Source organism: Cygnus atratus, chromosome 17 (genome assembly GCF_013377495.2).
Source record: "Cygnus atratus isolate AKBS03 ecotype Queensland, Australia chromosome 17, CAtr_DNAZoo_HiC_assembly, whole genome shotgun sequence".
Lineage (NCBI taxonomy): Eukaryota > Metazoa > Chordata > Aves > Anseriformes > Anatidae > Cygnus > Cygnus atratus.
In genome coordinates this window covers 14602166-14626003 of record NC_066378.1, presented here as the reverse complement: position 1 = coordinate 14626003, position 23838 = coordinate 14602166, and the positions used below count along the sequence as shown (strand labels likewise).

Sequence of the window (23838 nt, the reverse complement as noted above, 5' to 3'; positions counted from 1 at the left end):
GGGGGGCATGGGGATCCCTGGGGGAGCCGAGGGACGGTCACTGCACCCCTCTGCTGCTCCCTGCATGAGCTGGGCAGGGGCTTTGCCTGCCTGTGACAGGGACAGGCGGATGGCTGTGCCACGGCAGGGCAGACTGACAGACCCCCGTCCGTCCCTGCCCCTGCAGTGCCTGCCTGGGCACACGGCACTGCCGCAGCCGCACACCGGCGGTGACACGGCGATAGAGCCGCTCGCCCACCGCCCTGCCCGCACGCCTCCCCCAAGTGCGAGCGCGCCGCCTCGTACAACGGAGCTTTTATTGAGCTTTGGTGCCAGCACCGCGCCGGGCAGGCAGCGCCCGAGGGCCGGGGACAGGGCCGGGTGGCTGCGGTGCTGGCGGTCACTGCTGGACCCTGCGGATGGACTGCACCTGGCCCGTCTGCGCGTGGGAGCCCCACTCCCGCACGTGCTTGTACTCGCCGGCGCCGCTGTCGCTCTCCAGCAGGTACTGGAAGCCGCGGTACCCCGGGTACTGCGAGCAGACCCACCTGGAGCAGAACGCAACGCGTCTCAGGGCTGGTGGCACCGTGACGGGGCCAGAGACACCCGGTGCCGCGGGTCCCACTGCCCCCGGTACTCACGCGCCGGAGCAGACGAGGAAGGAGCCGACGGCGCTGCTGCCCCAGCCCAGCGCGGGCAGCGAGGGGCAGTCGTCGCTCAGCTCCCCCCTCCTGCCCTGGAAGTTCTCCTGCTCGAAGAGCAGCAGCCGGCTGCGCCGGTGGTCCTGCAGCGAGAGGGCACCGCGTGGGCACGGCCACCCCCTGCCCACTGCCCCCTGCCCCCTGCCCGTCTCCCCGTCCAGGGCCGTCTGGGGGCCGCCACAGCCCCGCGCCGGGCCCTACTCACGGCGCAGGCGATGGGGCGGAAGGAGCACATCCTGTCCACGCGGTAGGCGTTGCTGCCGCTCCACGCCTCCCAGCACGGGTACTCGCCGCGCTCCAGCACGAACTGCTGCCCCTGGAAGCCGCAGTGCTCGAAGCCTGCCCAGCTGCCGGGGAGGTGGGGTGAGCGCCCTGCGGCACCCAGCACCCCGCGGCACCCAGCACCCCGCGGCACCCAGCACCCCATGGCACCCAGCACCCCGCGGCACCCAGCACCCCGCGGCACCCAGCGCCCCGCAGCACCCAGCACCCCGTGGCACCCAGCACCCTGCGGCACCCAGCACCCCGCAGCACCCAGCACCCCATGGCACCCAGCACCCCGCGGCACCCAGCACCCTGCGGCACCCAGCACCCCGTGGCACACAGCACCCTGCGGCACCCAGCACCCCGCGGCACCCAGCACCCCGCGGCACCCAGCACCCCGTGGCACCCAGCACCCTGCGGCACCCAGCACCCCGCGGCACCCAGCGCCCTGCGGCACCCAGCACCCCGCGGCACCCAGCACCCCACGGCACGCAGCACCCCCAGTGCCCACGGCAGCCCACGGCAGGGCTGGGGCCGCTCCCCGCGGGAGGCAGCCCCGTGGCTCGGGTGGCAGAAGGCACCCGGCACCTCCGCCTGCCCCTGCAGTCCCCTGGCCCCGCACTCACGCCCCGCTCTCGATCTTGAAGGAGCGGACGGTGCTGAAGCCGCGCTCCGGCGTGCTGTAGCAGTCGGCGGTGAACTCGTGCCTCTTGCCCTGGAAGAAGGGCTCGTCCCACACCACGATCTGGGGAGCACGGGCGGATCAGAGGCTCTGCGGACGCAGAGGCCCCCAGCAGATGCTGCGCCCCCGTGCGCAGGTGTCCGCGGGGCTCCGCCTGTGCTCCTGGTCCTCCCCGGCCTCCCGTACCTTCCAGAGACCGGAGGCCGTCCTGCGGCGCTGGCTCATGGTGCTTCTGTGCAGGAGAACAGGAGGCTGGTGCGGGGCTGCTGGCAGACCGCCGCCTGGAGCCGCTGCCCGGCCCCGGGGCCGTGAGTGGGGCCGCGCTGTGTGGGGTGTGCGGGCAGAGCGAGGCCGAAGGGGTCCGCACGCTGCTGCCGGCCTCCTGCACTTACCGGGGTGAGGAGCAGCGCCCGGAGAGGTGGCGCGGCCGGCAGCCCTGGGGCAGGGTTTTTATAGCTCCAGACAGAGCCAGGCCGGGAGAGCATTACGGAAAGCCCTAACTCAGCACACGGCGGGAGGAGGGACCGGGCGGAACAAAGGCAGAGCTGCACAGAGGCTGGTGAGTGGGGACACCACGGCTCCCGGTGACCCCAGACCTGTGGAGCCGGGATATCGCCCTGCGGCCTGCCCTGCTCCCCAGAGGAGCCCTTCACCTGCTCGAGGCTCTGCTGGGACCACGACCGGAGGCGTCCCTGCCTCTCTGCACCATGGGCAGGGAGCACCGGGGGTTTGTTGCATGCAGCGCAGGGAGGCAGGCCAAAACACACCCTCGCGTGTGGAGGCGCTCGGGGTATGGTCGAGGTCGAGATTTAGGGATCCCTGCAGCAGTCTCCCGCCTCCATGCTCAAGGACCTGGGAAGAGCTCCGTGGCCGAAGCAGCGTGGGGAAGCCCCAAGAGCAGAGCTCAGCCCCTCCAGGCTTCGAAATGCCCCGTCCGAAGGCTGCTGGGGGCTGGCAGGGAGAAGCAGAGGCAGCAGAACGGGAGCTGCAGGGTGGGCAGGAGCTGCTGATCAGCGCTCGGGAGCCACGGGCAAGGCAGAGTGGTTAAAAAAACGCACCCTGGCTCTGAGAGGCAGCAAATGCGACTTAAAATAGAAATCTGTCTCACAAACATGAAAATTAATGCAAATTGAAAGCCAAGAGCCACGAAAACTGGCTGCCGTGAAGGTAAGGAAGCTGCCCCCTGGGAGTGCCGGGAGGTAACGGGGCACCAAATGCAGCCGGCCGTGCTGCCGCGGGAACGGCGGGGCGGTCGATAAAACTGCAGGGAAAGGAGGAGTGATCGATAAACGCTTTTTGTTTGGTATTTTGGGAAGCATCCCAGGTGGTGCAGCTGAGCCGCGTGGCTGCGAGTTAACACTTCACCCCCGGGGGGAACGAGAGGATGGCAGCCGGCAGCCCCTGAGCGGGGCTCTGTGCTCATTTAGTGCACCGCTCCGGGCGAGTTACTGCTGCCGGTGCCGAGGGCTGGCCCAGCGGTGCTGACACTGCGGCAGGAGCACCGGGAGTCTTTGATGGGATGGGGAGGAAACAAATGCCAGGGGTTCAAACGGCGAGCAGGACCACGGCTGGCAGGCGGAGAGCAGCTGCGGGGCGGCTCAGCCGGGCAGGGGGCTCCCCAGGGTGCCCCCGCCTGGGTGCTGTAGGGGCGGTGCTGCCGGCTGAGCTGCCACCAGCACCGCTGCTCAGCACCCTCCCAGCACCCGCGTCCCCTCCACCTGCCTTTCTAGGGGCTGACACAGCACCGCTGCACTGGAACCCAGCGTGGGATTTGGTACCAGTACGCTGTAGGGGTAGGAGCGGTAGGAAACGAGCACAGCATGTGCTAAATGTGCTGAAAACTCGCTAATGAGTGGGGATGGCAAGCAGGGATGGCACGGGCTGGCCAGCTGTAGCATCCTCAAAGGAGAACGCCGGTTTTATGGACTGAGATATTCAGAAAGTGACGGCTTTGATTGCACATCACCTGGGGGAAAAAAACTCAGAAACAACTCTAAGGATTTTGAAACAGTGAAGTCCTGCATCCTGGCATCCTCAGGGCAGAGCACTCAGGTGCTGGCCGGTATGGAGGGTGTTTAAAGCAAGATAGGCGGTGTTCAGAGGGGAAGTGAGAAAGCAGACGGGCTGACCCAAGGCAGGGTTAATGCAACGCCAGGCTGGGGAACCCGCAGGCGCTGCCCCCAGAGTTGAGGTCTCCCTGTGCCAAAAGCCGTGGGTCCGAACAGTGGGGGCTGGGAGCAATCCCCGGCTCTGCCCGGCTTGGTGCCAGCACTGGGCTGGGCTCCTGCCCCCGGCGGTGGGCACGGGGCAGCTGTGGGGCCAGGTCCGGGCCAGCCGTGGGGCAGGGGGCTGGTGCGCCATGCCCAGCCGTGGCGGTGCTGGAGCCAGGTGCCGGTGCGGGTCCGGGCACGCGGGGGCTGTATATGCCCTGCGCGGGTCCGCGGGTGCCAGCGCGCTGCAAAGTGGCATGGTCAGGCCTTCTGTTGTGCCGCGGGCACAAAGGAAAGTGCTGGGTTCAGCAGCTGGGCGCGGGGCCGGGGAGAGGCTTCCAGCTCGGCCGCGCTGTGCGGGATGTGATGACTGGGCGGCCGCGCAGACACTGATGAGCTCGCACTTCCTTTGTGCGCCCGCCCGGGGTCTGCCCTTGCCAGGCTATAAAGTGGGGGCCCTGCCGCACCCCGAAACACAAGCCCGCTCACTCCAACAAGAAGCAGCAGCTGCCCAGGTAAGAGGACAAAGTACGCGGGCTGCAGCACTCGCTCCAGCTGGTCCCGAGGGGGGGAGAGAGAAACACAGGGGCTCATCCGTGCCCAGCACCGTGCCACTGCTTGGAGGACCCCGAGCCCGTCTCAGAGCTCCAGCACCCCGCCACCCTCTGCGGGAGCTGCTGGATAACCCTAAACCACGGTGCTGCCATCGGGGTGCCCACGGGAGGTCCACACACAAAGGGGGGTGCGCCCTGCCCGCCCCACGCACGCCCGTGCGGGACAGCCCCGGTGCAGGATCAGGCCCTGGGGAGGGCAGGGGGCGGGAGCAGGGAGCTCAGGGCACCCCTGCACAGTGAGACCGTGCTCGGGGCTCTCTGGCCGCAGAAGGGGAGCGTGGTGAGCCGCCACCCCCCGCTGCCCAGGCAGGACCCGCTGCCTCTGCCCAGCCTGCCTGGGGGAGCCCCCAGCTCCTCGCCCCACGGCTGCGCCCCTCCCCACCCCAATGCCACCCCAATACCACCGTCCCCGGGGCCAGGTGGGGTGGCCCACGGCCGTGCCCCCACTAACCTGCGGCTGGCGTCTCTGCTCCCAGACCTGAGCTGACCACCGCGATGTCTGAGACCACGAAAACCGCCGCTGCGGAGGACAAGGAGAAGGCGGCCCCAGCGCCGGCTCCGTCCTCCGACCCCGCGCCCATCACCAACAGCAAGGGCGAAGAGCCCGCCGCAGAAGCTTTCCGGGTAAGCCCCGCACATCCCCGCGTGGAGGCACACGGTCCCGGGGTGAGGGGCAGCGGGCAGGAGGACAGCTTGGGTGGCCAGGGGGGAAGGACCCTCAGCCTCCGCCAGCAGCAGGAGGAACACGGCCGGCGCTGGCCCTGCCTGGCAGCAGCTCTCGGGGCAGAGGGCTCGGGGAGCTGCTGCAGCACCGGGAGCGATGTGGGTTTGCCGCAGGGGATGCGCGCGGTTCCCCTCGGCCGGGACATCTTGTTTGAGAGCGCAGGTCCCGGGATTGCTCTCCCCACGCCCCAGCTTCGGGGCTGGGTGCTGCCACCCGGCCATCGTGGCCCCGGGGAGCCCCACGACGAGGGCAGGAGCCCAGCACAGGGAGCCCCGCGGTGCTGCCGGGGGTGATGGGGACAGCACCGAAAGGCCGGCGTGACGCAGCTACCGGGGAGCTGCGGCGGGGCTGGGGACGAGGGGCGAGCCGTGCGGGTGCCCCGTGACAGCTCCGCGGTGCCAGGCACAGGGGGCACGGTGCGGGTGCAGCTCCTGGCCCCACAGCTCCATCCCAGCCCGGCTGCAGCCGCTGCGGGGGCACCAGCACGGGGACACCCGGCGTGGCCGCAGCTCCCAGAGCAGGGAGCGGCAGTCGGGGGGGACCTCGGCGTGCTCAGGCGGCGGGACACGCGCGCAGGATCCGTGCCGGGACACGCAGCGCCGTGCCCTGCCCGAGCCCTTCCCTCCGCCCCCAGATCATCGTCTTCGAGCAGGAGAACTTCCAGGGCAGGCAGATGGAGTTCACCGCCGAGTGCCTGAACCTGGCCGACTGCGGCTTCGACCGGGTGCGCAGCGTCATTGTCAGCTCCGGACCGTGAGTGACCCCGCCCCGGAGGGACCCGTGCCCGTGGGGACGCCGAGGCTCAGGGGCGCGCTGGGCGCAGGGTGATGCGTGGGCATCTCCTGCAGCTGGGCACAGCGCCTGTCCCTCTCCTGGTGACAAGGGCAGTGGGTGCGGGGCTGGCTGTCGGGGCCATTTGTGGAGCCGAGCAGCGGTCGCTGTGCCCAGGGGGGTGTGAGCTCCTGCCCCCCTCCCCCCCACGGGCCGGGAGAAAGGCGGGCGCAGGGCGGCGGGCTCGGTCCCGGCACCCACGGATATTTCGGGTGCTGGGAGCCCAGCTCGGCTGCCCCACAGGCTGGTGGAGCACGAGAGGAGCCTGACCCCTCGCGCCGCCCTGCCCCTCTCCCCAGCTGGGTGGCCTACGAGCAAGCCAACATGCGCGGGGAGATGTTCGTCCTGGAGAAGGGCGAGTACCCTCGCTGGGACACCTGGTCCAGCAGCTACCGGAGCGACTGCTTCATGTCCATGCGTCCCATCAGGATGGTGAGTGGCCCGGGAACAGGAGGCGGCTCCGGCTGGGGCTGGGGCTGGGTCCGTGCTGCGCGGTGCCTCGTCGCTGCGAGCCCCGGCCGCCCAACGCCTCCCCGCTGTCCTCCCCAGGAGGCTGAGGACCACAAAATCTCCCTGTACGAGTCTGCCGACTTCAAGGGCAACAAGATGGACATCCAGGCGGACGACGTGCCCAGCCTCTGGGCTTACGGCTTCTGCGACCGCGTGGGCAGCGTGAAGGTGCCCAGTGGAACGTAAGCCGGGCTGCAGCTCCCCCAGCTCGCTGCACAGCACCCGCACGGGCCCTGGGCAGCCGGTGGTGCTGCGCTGCTCCCCGCCCATCCCTGGGTGCGGGGGGCTCCGCGTGCTGCCCCCGAGCCTGCCAGCTGTGCTCCTGCTGCCCGCAGCTGGGGAGAGGCCTGGGAGGGGGCCGCTGCCCGCCTCGCCCCCGTGCCAGCCCCGCACGGAGCCCCCCGGCTGCAGGAGGCGTCCCGCAGGCAGCAGGGCACAGCCGGGCAGTGGGGACCCCGGGCAGGGTGTCACGGCGGGGATGTTTGCCGGCGGGTTCACGGCTCGTGGCCGGGGTCTGGCTCCGAGCAGGGGGCCGGCAGCGCCCACGGGCCCCGCTCACACCCGTGTGCTCTCCCTGCAGCTGGGTCGGGTACCAGTACCCGGGGTACCGAGGCTACCAGTACCTCTTTGAGAGCGGGGACTTCAGGCACTGGAACGAGTGGGGCGCCTTCCAGCCGCAGCTGCAGTCCATCCGCCGCGTCAGGGACGTGCAGTGGGAGCAGAGGGGCGCCCGCCCCGGCCCCAACGCCCCCCCCTGCGACTGAGCGCCCCCAAAACGGGCGGCCCCGGCCCCGCACGGTGCTGAGCGGTGCCTGCCCTGGGAGCAATAAAGAGTGAGACGGTGCAGGTGGTGCTGGGTGCTGCGGGAGGGGTAATGCGGGGGGGTGCTGGGTGCTGCGGGAGGGGTAATGCGGGGGGGTGCTGGGTGCTGCGGGCAGGGTGCGGGGTGCTGCGGGAGGGGTGCGGGGTGCTGCATGCTGCATGCAGGGTGCTGCCTGCCGCGTGGTGGGTGCTGCCTGCAGGGTGCTGGGTGCTGCCTGCACCCCCCGCGCCCGCACACGCGTGGACATTTGTGCACGGCACTTGCACACGCACGCACACACGCGCGGGGCACAAGAGCCCCCCGGGGAGCACGGGCACGGCCCGGGCACGCATGGGGAGGGCGGGCGGCGGGGCCGGGCCGGCAGCCGGTGCCGGTACCGGTGCCCCTACCCACACCCGTCCCCCGTCCCCGTCCCCGTCCCCGTCCCCGTCCCGGTGCCGGCGCCCACCCCCGCCCCCGTGCCCGTTCCCGCGCCCCGCGTTCCCGCGCCCCCCCCGCCGCAGGACGCATGCGCAGCGGGGCGGCGCGCGGCGCGGGGATCCCGGCCCCTCGTGCGCGTGACGTCGCCGCGTCCCCGCCGCTCCGCGCCGCCGGCGGCACCGGCAGCGGCACCGGTGAGTGCGGGGCGGGGGGGGGGGGGGGGCGCTGCCGGTGCCCGGTGCGCGGTGCCCGGTGCGGGGCGCTCGGCTCCGTGCCCGGGTGCGGGACGGGCGTGCCGGGGCCGTCCCCAGCCGCCGCCGCCGCCGCCGCCGCCGCTCCGGGAGCGCCGCGGAGCGGGGCGGACGCCGGCACCGGCTCGGCCGCGCCCCCAGCAGCGCCGCGGGGCCGCCCCCTGCCCGCAGCCCGGCCCCGCGCGGTGCCCGGCGGGGAGCGGAGGCGCTGGGCGGCACCGACCCGGCCCCCCGCGGCCCGGCCCCGGCTCGGGGAGGCGAACGGCCCCGGGGCCGGGCCGTTCCGGACCCTGCTGCGGCCGCCGCCCCACCTGGGTGCGATCCCGCGGGAGGTGGGGGTCGGGGAGGGGGCCGGCGGGGGCTGCCGCCGCTGCCGCTGCGGGGACCCGGGCGCCCCCGGACACCGGCGGTCCGCTCCGGGGCGCGGAGCTCCCTCCTCCGCTGCGGGTTGCTCCGGGAGCTCCGCGTGGGAGCGGCGGCTGGGGGCTGGGGGCTGGGGGCTGGCGGCTGGCGGCTGGCGGCTGGGGGCTGGGGGCTGGCGGCTGGGGGCTGGGGGCTGGCGGCTGGGGGCTGGGGGCTGGCGGCTGGGGGCTGGGGGCTGGGGGCTGGCGGCTGGGGGCTGGGGGCTGGGGGCTGGCGGCTGGGGGCTGGCGGCTGGGGGCTGGCGGCTGGGGGCTGCCCGCAGCCCCGCGCGCGCCCCCGAGCATCGCAGCGCAGCACCCGCGCGAGGGCTCGGCCGCCCGAGCAAGCCTCGGGGCCTCGGAGTTTTGGGGCCCGTGCTCCCTGGTGCTGCGTCCAGGAGAGAGCCGGGCCCGGGCGTCGCTGCCACCCGCACCGTGCCGGCCGCGTGCCTCCGTCCCGTCCGTCCCCGCCGCTGCAGGCGGGGTGGGGGCTGTGCTGCCTGCAGCGCTGCCCAGCACCGGGGGCTGGTGGTGAGCCGGCAATGCCCCAACGCGCGCCCGGGGGCGGCTCGGGGCTGCGCGCAGCGGTGGGAGCTGCCGCGGGGTCTGTGGGTGCGGTCGCCGCGTGCCCCCCCAGAAGGGCCGCGGGGCTGCCGCTCTCTGCCTGCGGGTCTCCAAAAACGCGTGAGCGGCTCCTGCTGCCGTCTTAAGCAGCTAATCCCAAAGGCGGTTTGCGTTACGGATGTGCTGAGGCCGTAGGGATGGGTGGGATCGCGGGAGCTCTGCGAAGTGCGGTGCCTGTCAGGAACGTTTCTGGAGAAAGGAGGCAACCCCCCAGCAGGTGGTTTCGCTTGGCACTGCGCTGATGTCTTCTGACGAATCCGTGATGCTTTTAGGAAGCCTCAGCCTCCTTCCTGCCCTAGGAGAGCTGCTGTGCTTCAAATCTCACAGCCCTGCGAGTGCAGGCAGCGAGCAGGCAGGGCCTGTGGGAGCAGCTTTGCCGCCCTGTCCCCCGCGTGCCTTAGCTCCCTCCGGCTGTGGTGCAGCCCACCCGCGGGGCACCCACCCGGCCTTCCCACCCGCCGTGCAGGACCTGGCCACGAGGAGCCCCGGCAGCAGCGGCAGGTTGCTCGGCGGGCGGCCTCGGGGCTGGGGAAGGGCTGCTTCTCACCCAGCGCCTGGGTGCTTGCCGTGCAGCTACCGCCAGCCCTTCGGACCTGGGGGCTGCGTCCCTGAGCTGCGTGGGGCAGGCGCTGGGTTTTGCCCTGCTCCTGCTCAGTGCCGGGGCACGGCTCTGGCGTGGGTGGTGGTGCCGGCAGCGGCCGCGCGCAGGCTGCAGGCACTGCTGGCACAGCACGCTGAGGACGCCCCGAGCCCATCGCCGTGGTTCGGTTCGTCTGCGCGTGTAAATGACGGCCGAGGTCAGGCTCAGAGCCCTGAGGCTCCAGGTGGGGTGGCTTGTCCTGCAGGGCAGCCACGGCGAGCACGGGGCAGCCGTCTCACAAGGGCCCCTTTCCATTTTCATCCATCCACGGTGCCACGAGACGAGCTCCCCCTGGGCCGTGGCTTGGGAGCAAGTAGTTGCCCGGGCTCTGGGCGCTGCACGAGCCACCAGGCAGCACTGGGGCGCTGCGCCTGTCCGAGGGGGGCTGCGCACCCACACGGGGCTGGGGTCGGGGCCAGGCTGCAGCCGATGCCCCCTGCCCGCACCTTCCTCCTTCGGTGCCTTCGGGGCTGGGGATGGCTGGTGTTGCTTCATAGGGAAATAAAATATTTTGATTTTGTTTCTTAAGCAGATTTGAGGTTTTGGGGTTTCTCTTGTAGAAACAACCTTTACTTTGCAGATCCTGGTCTTTGTGCGTGCAGGAACGGAGCTCGTTAAGACTGACGGTTTGGCATGGGGACTTGGAAAATATTTTTTTGAAGATGCTCGGTATTTTTTCTAGCAGTTCCTTTGATTTCTTTTTCTCCCTGTTGCATGGCAGGCTCTGACCACCCACACTTGTGGGGAATGTGTTGTTCAGTTCTGGGAGTGCGGAGCTGGGTTTGCAGCGAGGCTGGTGCATTAACGTGCACACCCCTGCCCTCGGCAGCCACGGCGCTCCCCTCGCCGGTCCCTCTGCAGCTCGGTGCAGGAAAACCTGCGGCGCTCTCGGTTTCACTTGCGCAGCCCGTCAGGACGCAGCTTGGGAGGAATAAGTGCCTGCACGCAAACTGCGCTGCCCCGGGCCCTGCTCCTGCTCCTGTCGGTGGCTCCAGGGGCGAGGGTGGGGGAGAAGCAGGAGCAGCGGAGGTGCCGGTCTGTGAGCTCTCAGTGCCGGTCCTCTGGGGTGCCCGCGGGGCTTTGGCTTTGTCCCCCGAGGGAATTACCGCGATGTAATTACAGTCGTGGGCAAGGAGGAGCTGTGAATTGATTAAACGTCAGAAACGTCCCTCTGAAGCTCAGAGCTGCTGGCCTGGTTTCGTGCACCGCGGATGCTCCCCGGCGAGGGCCCATGGCTGCGCCTTGCCCGGTGGCCACATCCGTCACCGCGGCGGGGGTCCTGCGCGGGGCTCCTGCTCGCCAGCCCTGGTGCGCGGTGCTGGGCTGCGAGCATCTCTGAAGCAGCGAGGGTTGTGAAATGAGATGTGGCAAGAGCCACTTCCCCATCGCTAGCCAGAAATCTGCTGTCTCCAGGACGAACGAGGGCAGCCCCAGGCACGCCGAGGGCCGCTGGGGCCGGGGGTGCTGTGCGGCCGTGGCCGCGTTGCCGCAGGGCCGGTGGGCCAGCGGGTCTCCTCGCGGCGTGGGTCCTCCCCACGAGCCCTGCTCCCGGCCCTGCTGCCCTCCTCGTTCGGAGGAGCGCCTGGGGAGCAGCACACCGGGCTTTGCTTCCCCACCGGCTGCGGGCCCTGGCGGTGGGCAGGCGGCTCTCCGGCCCCCGTCGCCACCGCAGCACGTTTTGGGCTTTTTTCCTTCTTTTTCCCAAGGGGCTGGGACGGCAGCAGAGCCCGCCCGAGCCCTGTTGGGGTGTGGAAGCTTGCTCCAGGTCACCGGGGCTGATGCTTCCAGCGCTGCCGTTTGCAGGCAGCTTTCATTTTAGGCACTTCGTAATTAATAGGGCAGCTGGAGAGCGGGGCTGGTCGGGTTTTGCCTCTCGGAGGGGTTGGCAGAGGTGGATCCTGAGTTTCCTTCAGAGAATGACAAAATGCCATGGCTCCGCTTGGCACGGGAGGCAGACGGAATGAAGATACCGAGAACTGGTGGGATTTTTATTACTTCGGGAACATTTTAGCACTGAGCAGGAAAATGAAAGGTTTCTCTGGTGGTGACAGCCTCGAGGCAGCAAACAAACCCCGTTCGTGCCTCGCCTGGCACCTGCCGGGCGCCGCTGAGCGAGGGAGGCCGGCGTCGAGCCGGGGCGCTGCCTCTGCCCTCCTGCGTCGGCTGGGCCTGGGCTCGTCTCCTGGGTCCTCAGCGGCGCGAGGAGATCCCCCCGTGCCTCCATGCAGGGGGCTCTGTGGTTTGGGAGGTAAACGCTCCTTGGAGAGGAGGCTGGGTGGGACCCATGGGGCTGCCAGGGCAGCGTGGTGTGCAGGTGGGGGAGCCGCAGGCCATGCCTGAGCTCCGACCTCGTGCTGCTCTCACCGCTGTGCCCGGGATTGTGGTGCTGCAAATGCAAGCCGCAGTGCTCTTTGTTCTATCTGGGGATTTTCAAAGGGACCCGTAACCCCAAAGTGGTCTAAAATCCATATATTTTTAGTGGGGTTGGCTTCTGGTTCCTGTAGATGCTCCCGGCTTTGTGGCCTTCAGCACCTCCTTAGCCTTAGTAAGCAAAAACGCCCTGCTCTCGGTGTTGCTGCTCTCGTCACGTGGTTGCTTAAAAGCAGCTCTTTTTTTTTTTTTTTTTTTTTTTTTTCCAGTTTGAACACTGTTGGTACCCTTCAGCAGCATAATCTCAGGCACGTACAAGCCCTTCTCCCACCGCCTGGCCCCGCTGTGCTGCGGGCCCGGGGTGCACCAGCCGAGGTCGCCTCCCGGCAGGCCGGGTGTGTTCCAGCGCGTGAATTAATTGAAGGCTATCAATTAAGTAATTAAGTTTTGCTGATTTGCAAAGACGCCAGTTAGATGCATTAGTGTGTTTTTGCTGACCACAGCTGCTGCTGCTGTTCCACCACGAGGACGCTCGCAGTTCCTCATCCTTTATTAAGCACCAAGGATTTGAGCTAAATTTTTCCATGCCCCACCTATGGCTTTCGGGGGAGCTGCGAAGAACAGCAACCGTTTCTGGGAATGATTTAAAAGAAAATGCATTTTCTGATCACGTTACGCTTCTTGTAGGAGCTGTTTTGGTTGCTTGTTCGTAACGCGTCACTGCTTTGAAAAATGTACCCGCAACATCGCTTCGCTGCAGATCGTCTGCGCTTGGAACGTGGCCGTCCCCGGGCGAGCTGGTGTGCGGGGTGCCTGTCCCGCTCCAGCGGTGTTTGTTTGTGAGCTCTGCCCGCCTGTGTATGGTGAGTTCATCGTGTGCCGGCACAGAGGCGTCCCCAGGCACGGCACAGCCCCGCAGCACAGGGCCTGGCGATGGGCAGCGCGGGCGAGCCGTGCTTTTTGCCTTGCAGTGAGCAGGCAGCGACGCGGGGCTGCGGCGCGGTGCCTTCCCCACTGGCCGTGCCTTCAGCACCACAAGCAGCTGCTGTCTTGCCCTGCAGCCAGCGTGTCCCCTCGGGGCCGTGTGCCCCTGCCTCTGCCTGCCACGGGACCCCTTCTCAGGAGGGTGTAGGGGTGGTGTAGGGGCGCTGCAGGCGCCCGGCTGCGCGGTGGCACGCTGCACGGCCCCGCTCTGCGGCGGGAGGCGCAGGAAGGAAGTCTGCAAGCGTGTGTGTGCGTGTGTGCGAGGGCAAGAGCCGGAGGGGTTTCCGGAGCGGGGCGGCTGTTAAACCGCTGCCGCTGGGTGCACCAGACGGCTCGTGGTGCTGCAGAGCTCGCGCTGCTGCAGGGGCGCACCCGGGGATGCGGCTGCTGCCGCGCAGACCTGCAGCCTCGTCCGGACCTGGAATCCCGGGGTCGGCGGAGGAGGCCCTGTGGGGAAGGAGGGCGATGCATGTGCTGCAGCTGAGCTCTGCCCCACTGCGACGTCCCCGCCGGGTGGAGTTTCCCTCTTGTTCCTAATCAGTGCTAAGGCAGAGGGGCCGGTGACGTCCGAAGGCAGCTGGGCAGGAGAGGAGGAGACTCTTGGGTAGCTGGAATAACAATCAGTGTCTGCGCTTCAGATGTTCTCACGAACATCCTCCCGGGCTGGGACGGCGTCACACGGAGGGGAGCTGAGTGCAGGAGGGCTGCGGGGCTGCGCCGTGCTCCGGGGCCCGCGGACGGGCACGGGCAGTGTCGTGTCCTCGGGGGCGCCTGGCGGGCTCGGTCCTGCAGCCGCCAGGAGCTGGAGCTGCGCCGGGCAGCCGGGAGCACCGGGGCAGTGCTGGGGCCGGCTCTCGCCCTTGAACTGGCACCGGGGGGATATCAGCTTCACGCAGCTCCGTGGCGTTGCTCTGGTCTTGAGCTTTGCATCCCCGTGGCCTTGCTGGGAGCTGCGAGCTTCGAGTTTCAGGGCCTGGGCGCGAGGTGTCCTCTGGGCTCCCTTTGCTGTTGCTGCTTCGGGAGCTCTGACAGCATTCTGGCTTCTGTCTGATTCCAGCGTTTGTAACAAAGCCTGCGGTGAGCGAGTCTGAAGCTGCTTCCTCTGGGACAGGCTGTGCTGCTCCGGTCACTTGTGTGCAGTGGAACCGTGCCACGTTTGGACGGCTGGCCGCCTGCTTTTAGGTACTGCAGCTGCTTCTGCTCCCCTGGGGCTTCTCCCTTCCAGGGCACTCAGTTTCCTGCACAGAGCAGCCACCGTCCTGCCGCCCCTCTTCTCCCTGTGCTGTCCCAGCTCTGCCAGCACCAAAACGCAGCTGGGCAGGATGAGGGCTGCCGAGCCGCCCGCACCCCGGCCCTGCTCTGGGTGCTGGCCGGAGGTGTCCCCGAGGGCCGCCTCTCCCGGGGCTCGGAGGGAGCTTTCGGGCAGGAGGCGTGCGTGCGGCGGGGACGGTGCCAAGGAGGAAGAGCAGCGCTTGTAACCACGCTCGTACCTATCTGTGATCAACAAACAAATCGACCCTGTGCTTTTTCTTCCCCATCAGGTATTTCTGCGGCCACCTGGGTGTGTATCGGCGTGACACTCGGCTAGCAGCAAGATGAACACGCGGGGAGGAGGTAGGCCTGCATGGAGAGCTCTTGCCAGAGCGGTTGATTCCCCTGTGGTCCCAGCAGTGGACTGATGAATATTTCATACGTCTGCCCACACCTTCACTGATGCTCCGTTAATATTTTATTGCCTTTGGTAGCTTACGAGGAACGCTTTAAGCCTGATTGATACGGATGTCTTAGCAGCATGCAAAATATGGAAGGCGCTTTGCCTGCAGGGCCTCTGGTGTCCTTGCTGGTCACCGCTTTGCTGTCACTTCCCCACCAGCCCGCATCTTCCCTCACACTCGGCTTCCTGCACGAGCCTTGCGCTGCCTGCAGCTGGTCACAGCTGTGTCCTGCCCCGCTGCTCCCCGCTGCTCCCCGCTGCTCCCCGCTGCTCCCCGCTGCTCCCCGCTGCTCCCCGCTGCTCCCCGCTGCTCCCCGCTGCTCCCCGCTGCTCCCCGCTGCTCCCCGCTGCTCCCCGCTGCTCCCCGCTGCTCCCCGCTGCTCCCCGCTGCTCCCCGCTGCTGCCCGCTGTCCCCGCGGCGCTGTGCGGGAGGGGAGGCCGAGAGCCCCCTGCCTCCTGCTGGAGGGGAGGGCTCAGGGGCAGGTAGGTACCTGGAGGCCCGCAGGTGCCTCTGACCAGCCGGCCGTGCTGCCCGCTTGTGCCAGGCTGTTTTACAGCACGGTGCCTGCTGTGCAGGGAGCCGTCCGACCCCGCCTTCTCATAGGCTAATGGGCCCCGTAAATTTGGGGAAATTCTGACGGGAGGGTTACGCTCAAGAATCAAAAATAAGCCGGAGCTGTTTGCAGTGGCCCAGCAGAATGCTGCTGAGCGCTCGCCGCTCTTGGTTCCGCCGGCCCAGGTATGGGGGTGATCCCCTCCGAGACGTTCAGCGTGCTTCAGCCCTTTCGGTCCCGTGGCGCCCCGCGGGGGGCAGAGCGGGGTTTTTGCTGAGGGGGGGCAGCGGTGTGCTGCAGCAGGGGGGGGTCCAGCTCACAGCGGGAATGGAGGAGCTGTGTCCCTGCCCGTGGCCGTCAGCCCCCGCGTTTCGGCATTCTCCCCTGCCCACGGCAGCGGTGCCGCTGCGGGGTGGGCTCTGGGGGGGCCGTGTGCCCCCATGGCAGGCGGGTCGAGCCCCCACGCGGGTTCCCTGGAGCCGAGGGGTGGCGCGGGCGGGCTCGCAGCCAGCCTTCCCCTCTGCCCAGCAAAATGAGAGAATTCCTTTGTGCCGGGGAGCGTCGCGGTGGGAAATGCTCCCTGTAAGCCGCTATTGCAAAGAACAGAGCACTTCTGTGCTCCCAGCCTCCTTCTGCACTGCTGATCTTTCCTGCTAATTAGCCTGTCTTGGTCTGCACAGCCCTAATTATTCCAGCTGGCCTTAAATCCCGAGTGCTCCGACTGCAATGCGTTGCAATGGGTCTTGTGGCCTTCAGCAATTACTTTTAGGGTGAACATTTGAATACGTTTACATGACTGAAGCAGATCGAGATAGCAGGGTGGAGCAGACAGGGCTTGTCCGATCACTGGCTCCGGCTGCGCCTGGTGCTGACTAAATGCCAGGGAGCTGTTTGTTGTTCCCCGCGACTTGCGGTCTGACCGAGCGTACCCGCGTTCGGCTTTCTGACTTTTGCACAGCGCGCGGGCACGCAGCTGGCACTGCTGCCCCTTGGCACGGTGACAGAGCAGTCAGCCCAGGCAGTGGCACGGCCACGCGGGTGGTCCCGGGGTGGCGTTACTCTGCTGTCGGGGTGGGAAGGAGCCTACCTGGCCGGGCAGGCGGGCGCCGCCTCGCCGGGTCTGCCCCTGGTGGTGCGCAGGGCTGCAGGCGGGCGGGAGCAGCCGGGTGCAGCGGGCAGGGGCTGGATGGGGCGCGTGGTTGCGGGGCAGGCGCCGTGCCACCAGGACAGGCGCCGTGCCACCAGGACAGGCGCCGTGCCACCAGGACAGGCGCCGTGCCATGGGGACGGGCGCCGTGCCACCAGGACAGGCGCCGTGCCACCAGGACAGGCGCCGTGCCATGGGGACAGGCGCCGTGCCACCGGCCTGCGCCGGGCAGGCTCTGCTGGCTGCTCCCCGCTCCGCGCCGCCCGCTGCTAGCGGCGCGCCTTCACGAGGAGCGGAGAGGGGAGGCCGCGTTTCCGAGGCGGCTCTTTTGCTTGTCGGCGAACTGAAGCGCGTGGACGTCCCGTTCCTTCCGCTCGCCTCGGCTCCCGCCCCGGCCGTGTAATCACAAGGAACTCGAAATCCCTGCGTGACCCCGGGAGGATTGCAAAACCCGCGCTCACAGAGGGAGGGAGAAGGGGGCGGGCGTGGGACGGTGCCGGTTCTCCTGGGAGCCACCGCGGGCAGCGGCGCGGGGACGGGCAGCCTGCTGCCGGAGCGTCCCGCGGAGCAGACACCTGGCCTGGGACCACGGGAGGGCTCCAAGGACGTCAGTGTAAGGTCAGTCTGGGGTGCAGGTGTCGAGCGCAGACCGCACGCTGCTGTTACTGACGCGTTACCCCTGAAATTGGTTTAAATTCTCAACTCGTTTCGTTCTAATGGGTAACTGCTTCTTCTGAGTCGGGCGCTTCAAATTTGCATGAGATGCTTTTGGTTTTCTCTTTATTTCGGCCTTCTCCCTCCCCTGTGGCAGCACATGTAAAACTACAGACATTGTGGGAAGGAAACAGGTGGCCGGCGGGAGTGAGAGGAAGGTGGTGCGCTGGGTGCAGGGAACCCGTGCTGGAAGGAAGGAGAAGGGTGGGAGCGTCGGGGTTCGTCTGGGGTGGAGCAGGCTCTTTAAAGGTGACTTACCCTGTTGGTGGAAGTAAAGCCGGAGATTTTTCTCCTAACCTAATACACGCTCGATCCAAAGGAGTAACCGGATGAAGGCAAAGCCGGTCGGTGCCGTAAGGAAACGGTTCTCTAAGAGCTGACTGGGTGTGTGGTGGTCCCTCCTCTCCAAAACGTCCGTGGAGCTTTGCTCCAGCCGCAAACCTGAGATCCTGGGTGCAGAAACAGTCGAGAGTAATCTCTTTGGGCGTGCTCTCAGACACGCTTTAATTACGTGCTGGGGAGAAGACACCCAGCCTGAAAAGCGCTGATAGGTAAGAGCTGATGAAAGCCCGGGGGTGGCGCGGGCGTCCCGAGGAGCCAGGCTGGGCGCGGAGGTGCCGCTGCGGCCGGCGCCGGCCCCGCTCACCGGAGGCGCTGTCTTTCTCTTGCAGATGCCCGCTGGGTTGGACGCTCGCTAGCTGAAAGCTGAAGCGTGGTCGCCTGTTGGTCTCCAGCCCATGTAGAGCACAGCAGGATGCGGGTGACCATGAGGCGGGTGCTGCTGGCGGTGGGCTCGGTGGTCGCCCTGATGGTGACTCTGCACCTTGGCCAGCAGGTCCTGGAGTGCCAGCAGGTCCTGAACAAGAGGAGGCACCGGCTGATGAGGCCGGAGAACGAGGAGCTGGTCATGATGGACTCCAACCACGTCGAGTACCGCTACAGCAAGGAGATGCCCCTGATATTCATCGGCGGCGTCCCCCGGAGCGGCACGACGCTGATGAGGGCCATGCTCGACGCCCACCCCGAGGTGCGCTGCGGGGAGGAGACCCGCATCATCCCCCGCGTGCTGGCGATGCGGCAGGCCTGGTCCAAGTCGGGCCGGGAGAAGATGCGCCTGGACGAGGCGGGGGTGACGGACCAGGTCTTGGACGCCGCCATGCAGGCCTTTATACTGGAGGTGATCGCCAAGCACGGCGAGCCGGCCAGGTATTTGTGTAACAAGGACCCCTTCACGTTGAAGTCCTCCGTCTACCTGTCCAGGCTGTTTCCCAATTCCAAGTTCCTCCTGATGGTTCGAGACGGCCGGGCTTCGGTGCACTCCATGATCACACGGAAAGTGACGATCGCGGGCTTTGACCTGAACAGCTACCGGGACTGCCTGACCAAGTGGAACAAAGCGATCGAGGTGATGTACTCCCAGTGCCTGGAGATCGGGCGGTCCCGCTGCCTGCCCGTCTACTACGAGCAGCTGGTGCTGCACCCCGAGCAGTCCATGCATGCCATCATGAAGTTCCTGGACATCTCCTGGAGCGACGCCGTGCTGCACCACGAGGAGCTGATAGGGAAGCCCGGCGGAGTGTCCCTTTCCAAGTGAGTGTCTCAGCTCTGGTCTCTGCTTCCCGAGGAGCATTTCGTTACACAAAGCCAGTCAGGGCTAAAACCGGGGGGCAAAGATCCGTTCCCTGTGTCGGTGCGTGCTTTTTAGGGGTAGAAGCTGCAGCACGTCCAGTTTCACTGCAGCAGGTTTGCGTTTCTGAGCAAAGGAGGACTTGATGGTAGCAGTCTGTTGTACCCCAGCGAGCAGCCTGCCAGACGAGGGTTGTAGGAGCGGGTGACTGTTTTATTCATCTTTCTTGACAGTGCAGAAGTGACATCGATCTTTAATTCGAAAAGAACTGCTTGCTCAGAAGCTTGAGCTCTTTAACGTGCCTTTTCTCCACCCATCCTCAAATCTTCCTAGCGAGATTGCAGTTTTGCTGCTGATGAGTCACGTTGTGGGCAGTAATTCTGTCGGTGCTGGTGTTGCAGAACGAAACGAATGCTCCCTCCCATGGAGACACACCCAGGTCCCTCCTCGCTGGCTCTGCATCTCCGGGCTCTAGGAGGTGCCTGCCTTCGCCCACCTTCTTCGGGTCTTTTATTGCTCTTTCTTTCCTCAGGGAAGCTTAAGCCTGCCTTAGCAAGATGTACTCGGCCGTTTATGGGAACCACACAAGCAGTCTTGGTATAAATTCCTCTCGCCTGCATCAGCTCGATGCACCAGAGCAGCGCTGCGGGGAGCTGCAGCGGGGCACGTGGCCGCTCCTCTCCTCGGGGACAGCGCGGGGCGTGCGGCCGGCGTGGAAGTGCTGGTGCCGACGGGGCCGTGTGGCCCTGCGCGTCCCTCGTGCCTCACCGCCCGGGTAGCAGTGCCGAGGCTCCCGGGCTGCAGCCGCTGTGCACATTTGCCCGTTTCAGCGCGCGGCACTGCCTCTGCGGGGCTGGGTGTGGTTTCCCTGGGCTGCAGCCGAGCCAGCCCTGGGCTGGGCGTCCTCCCCACGCAGGGTGGGAGGGGAGCAGCAAGTGCAGCGCAGCAGGGCTCCGTGGCTGGCTTTGCTTGTCAGAGCTGGTCCTGCTGGGTGTAGCGGCCGGGATCCATTGCAGGGCGAGTGGCTCGTGTGGAGCCGCGGTTTGGCTGGAGCAGCAGCTGGCGAGGAGGCAGGCGGGAGCTCACACGGTGCCCGTGTGAGCGCGGTCACGCAGGGACCCGAGCCCCAGGGCTGCAGGCACCTCGGCTGCCCCCGGAGCAGCACCACTGTGCCCGTGGGGGCTCTGCCCGCGCTCACACCAGGTGCAGAACAGCATTTGAGCCGCACACTTGTCTTGGGCACCGAAAGCAAAACGTTCAGGTGGCAGCTAGCCCAGCTGAAGGCTTCCGCCAGCCCAGCGTGTCTGCGAAACCCAAGCGACAGCAGCTTTAGTGCCTTGTTTTACGTTTTTCTTTGTTTCCTTCCAGGATAGAAAGATCGACAGACCAGGTTATCAAGCCGGTGAACATGGAGGCGTTATCGAAATGGATCGGGCACATCCCGGGGGATGTGCTGCAGGACATGGCCCACATAGCTCCCATGCTTGCCAGGCTGGGCTACGACCCGTACGCCAATCCGCCCCACTACGGCCACCCGGACCCGCTGGTCGTCAACAACACGCACAGAGTGAGTGTCGCCGCCGCCGCCTGGAGCGCGGCCAGGCGCTGACGGGAAGGGGCGTTGGCGTTGGACTGCAGAGCTCTGCACCCACACAGCCGCCTGCAGCTGCACGGGCTCCTGAAGCGAGTCAAAAAAGAGCGGAGACACAAAAGCTCTGCTCCCTGTGGGAGCCTGAGCAGTCGCTGTGCGGTTACACCGAGCAGATTTCCGGAGTTACATGCGGTACACGGAGCCTGGCGTGGCTCGGAGCGACTGTGCTCCCTGTGATTTTGTGGTGGGTTCGTTTTTCTGTTGTGGCAGATACTGACCTGTCCCTCCCCGATCCAGCCCCAGTCTCGAACCCAGCCGTGGGGGTTAGTGGTGTACGGCGACGTTATCTGGATGTGGGGGTGTTGGCACTAGACACTCCAGTCTGGCCCCACGAGAAAGCTCGGGCTGTGCTGTGTCTGCGTGGAGCTCGCCAGCCACTCCCGCAGTCCCACGGGGAAAGTGACTGGAGGCTCATAATGTCTTTGGGCAAAACCAGAAGAACTTTTTTTAGAACATTGACTCACGTGTCTGGATCAGAACGGGGAGGAAGAAGCTGCCGAGCCGCAGACAGCAGTTACTAGAGAGGGAATTTCTCTCTTTGGGGTGGACCGGTCCTGCCCGGACTGGGGTTGGATTCTGCAGCCCCCAGCCCTGTGTGCAGTCCCCGTGACGAGGTGTCCCTCGTCACATTGATGGGAGTGGGGGGTGCCTGTTCCTGTTGTGGGGGTGCCTGTTCCTGTTGTGCTGCGGGCAGGTCTGTGGGCAGGCAGGAGGGCAGCAGCACAAACCTGGCAGCCCAGAAGAGCTTCCCTGGAGCCGGTCTGTGCTCTGAGTGCTCTGGGCTCTCGCAGTTCCTCCTTGCTCTCTGTGCTTGCTGAGAGCTGTTGGAGGACACGGATGATTTGAGTGAACATCTGCACTGGGCAGAGCTAGGGACTGCGGGTCTCTGACTTGGGCCTTTCGGTACTTCTTGGGTTATGTTTGGAGAGCTGGCGTGATGGTAAAGATGAAACCCTCTCCCAAGGCTGGGGGTGATCAAGACGACCAGCTTGTGCCAGTTCCCTGTAGCGGGGTGCCTTTCCCTGCCTCTGCCTTCAGTCCCTTGGGAGCAAGCCTCCTGCTGTCGCCCCAGTACGGCACCAGCACGAGGCGGAACAATGCTCCCGAGGTTTCTGCTGGCTCACGTGTACCAGGCCACACGCCGCAGTTTGCAGGGTGCACTTGCAGATGTTCGTACAGTCGCTATCCAAGAAGCGGTCAGTAATTTTTTCTTTTCCACAGGTTTTAAAAGGGGAATATAAAACGCCAGCCAACTTGAAAGGTCACCTGCAGGTACGTCCCATGCCACATCTGAGCACTTTGCCCTGGGTGCCTGGTCCCTTGCTCCCTCTTACGGGCGTTTGCAGGCTGGGCAGCCCAGCTGGGGAAGCGCTCCCGGCACTGCTCTGTTCTGTCCTTCCTGCTGTGCACCGCTCCACCCTCCACGCTTTTAGTTTGACATCCTGTCTTGGTCACGACAAATCCTAGTGGTGTTCTGTGCTGCTCACAGCCTGCTCATTCACCCCGTCAGCTCTTTCTGTTCTGCTCTTGCTTGTGGGTTATTGCTGTAGAGCTCTGCGTTCACTCCTCAAACTCGAGTTCTTCATTCTCTTACTTTAAGACACTTCCACCTTGCTTCTGTTCAGAAACTCAAAGTTTTTTGTTGTCCTGGGTCTTGCCATGTTTCGGGAAGGATTGCTTATCTGATTTCAGGATACAGATAGGCCTTCCTGTTCCTGTGTCTGTGGTTGTATTTCAGTGTCAAACATACGCTGCATGGCTCCCTCCTTGCAGAGCGGTGTTTGAGAACAGCTGATGACCATCTTTTACAGTGCAGAGCTGTCCAACAGCCATCACATATAAAGACTTAAAAACAAAATAGACTTCTTGACTCTCCAGAAAGCACTGCCTGCCTGCACAGGAGGTGCAGTAGATTGGTGTGGAGTTACACAGATGTTTTGATCAAAGGTGCCAGTTTGACCTGTTTGGCATGGGGACTCCTTAAGCAGCAGATTGATCTGCACTGCCCCAGTCACGTGCAAACATGCGTAGCCAAACCCTGCAGTGAGGAAACGGGGCTGCTGGGGGAGCAAGCACCCACGTGTATTCACTGCAGGAGGTGTCGCTTGCAGTTCCTGAGTGGCCACCCCGCGTGGCTCGCGGTGCACGTTCAGGAGGGAAGTGAGAAGCTGCAGGCCTGTGGCCGAGTCTCGTGGCTGCTGGTTCTGTGCCGTGGCACCGTTTTGTCCTGGCCGTTTCCCTTTCCTGATACAGGGAGCGCATTGGGAATGCTTTGAATTGCAGACGGTGACTTAAAACTGATCCTTCTGTTTCTTGGTTGTTGTAGGTGATGCAGAACACGTCATCTTCTCACTAATAAAATTAATGATTTCCAGGTAAGACCTTGTAGTTTAATTTGGGACTGTGCAAATCGCCTGCATTGCTCTAGGGATAGCATTTTGCTCGTGTAATTTCTTGTGCCTGCGGATTAGCCAGGCTGCTCCAGGCACGCTCACCATGCCAATGATCTCTTTCACAGTTGCTTTAAGTTTTCAGAGCCGTACTGTTACGTGAGGTGATTTGCCAGGACTTTTTTTTCCCCCGAGCCCTGAAAGAGGCTTACTTTGGCAAAATTGAAGTCACCCGCTTGGGAGCGTTATTACCGAGCACCCCTGTGGGGAACACAAAGTGGGGCTGTGGCAAGGGGCGGCTGTGGGAAGGGGAGGAGGAGGCCGGCACGGCTGCTGCCCGCTCAGCACACCCGGCCTGCTGCCCTCGACTTCGAGAGTGGCCGTCAGTGCAGCGCGTTGGATGCCTCCGTCTCTTCAGGCAGCCTCCGTGCTGAAACATAACAGCCATTTCTCTTGCCGGAATCGAACGCTTGGGAATTCCCATTTCACAGCAGTGTCCGGGCTAAAAAAATAAAATGAAAATAAAGGCGGGAGCATTGGGTGGGAACAGAGGCGCGCCCTGAGCCGGAGCTCGGTGTGCCTGGGGGGCTGCTGCTGGGGGGCTGCTGCGTGGGGGCAGCTCGGGGGTCCCGGCGGCGCGAGGGCCGCGCTGGGGGCGCCTCGGGGCCGCTCCCTGACACCGGGGGGCGCCTCGGGGCCGCTCCCTGACACCGGGGGGCGCCTCGGGGCCGCTCCCTGACGCCCGCTCCCTTTCTCTCTTGCAGGCTGCTGCGGACAGCGCCAGGAGGCCGCGGCTGGAGGCGCTGCCCGCGGACAGGACCGGCCGGGCGTGCCCCCGGCCCCCGCCCCAGCCGGGGCTCCCCGGGCCTGGCGCCGGTACCGGCCCCGCTGTGGGGTCGCAGCCCCGGGCCCGGCGGGGGCGGGCCGTAAGGGCCCCCGCCGTGTACAGACTGTATTTAAGAGTCTATTAATATATGCGGTGTTACTACATGCGGCCGTGTGCGGGCTGTGGT

At 66.0% G+C, this 23838-nt stretch overlaps 3 protein-coding genes across 7 annotated transcripts; 2 read left to right on the top strand and 1 right to left on the bottom strand.

The window, feature by feature from the left end:
• Nucleotides 1–379: 379 nt before the first annotated feature.
• On the bottom strand, nt 380–1851 carry CRYBA4 (crystallin beta A4). The gene is made up of 5 exons (XM_035565742.1): nt 1813–1851; nt 1571–1689; nt 886–1027; nt 621–763; nt 380–527 (listed from the first exon to the last, which is right to left on the bottom strand). The coding sequence occupies exons 1-5, from the start codon at nt 1849–1851 to the stop codon at nt 380–382; spliced, it is 591 nt and encodes a 196-aa protein (XP_035421635.1).
• Nucleotides 1852–4945: 3094 nt separating this feature from the next.
• On the top strand, nt 4946–7279 carry CRYBB1 (crystallin beta B1). Its single transcript, XM_035565708.1, has 5 exons — nt 4946–5074; nt 5809–5927; nt 6305–6437; nt 6555–6697; nt 7096–7279. The coding sequence occupies exons 1-5, from the start codon at nt 4946–4948 to the stop codon at nt 7277–7279; spliced, it is 708 nt and encodes a 235-aa protein (XP_035421601.1).
• A 567-nt stretch (nt 7280–7846) lies between these two features.
• TPST2 (tyrosylprotein sulfotransferase 2) lies at nt 7847–23815 on the top strand. Of its 5 annotated transcripts, none has more exons than XM_050714176.1 (8): nt 7850–7952; nt 14086–14210; nt 14570–14642; nt 17829–18747; nt 20153–20351; nt 21657–21707; nt 22762–22810; nt 23590–23815. In XM_050714176.1, the coding sequence occupies exons 4-7, from the start codon at nt 17912–17914 to the stop codon at nt 22789–22791; spliced, it is 1116 nt and encodes a 371-aa protein (XP_050570133.1). In that variant the 5' UTR covers nt 7850–7952; nt 14086–14210; nt 14570–14642; nt 17829–17911; the 3' UTR covers nt 22792–22810; nt 23590–23815. The 5 variants fall into 5 exon arrangements, with proteins under 5 accessions (XP_050570134.1, XP_050570133.1, XP_050570135.1 ...); XM_050714178.1 differs by lacking the exon at nt 7850–7952 and adding an exon at nt 8307–8324; XM_035565690.2 differs by lacking the exon at nt 7850–7952 and adding an exon at nt 12893–12907.
• Nucleotides 23816–23838: the final 23 nt, after the last annotated feature.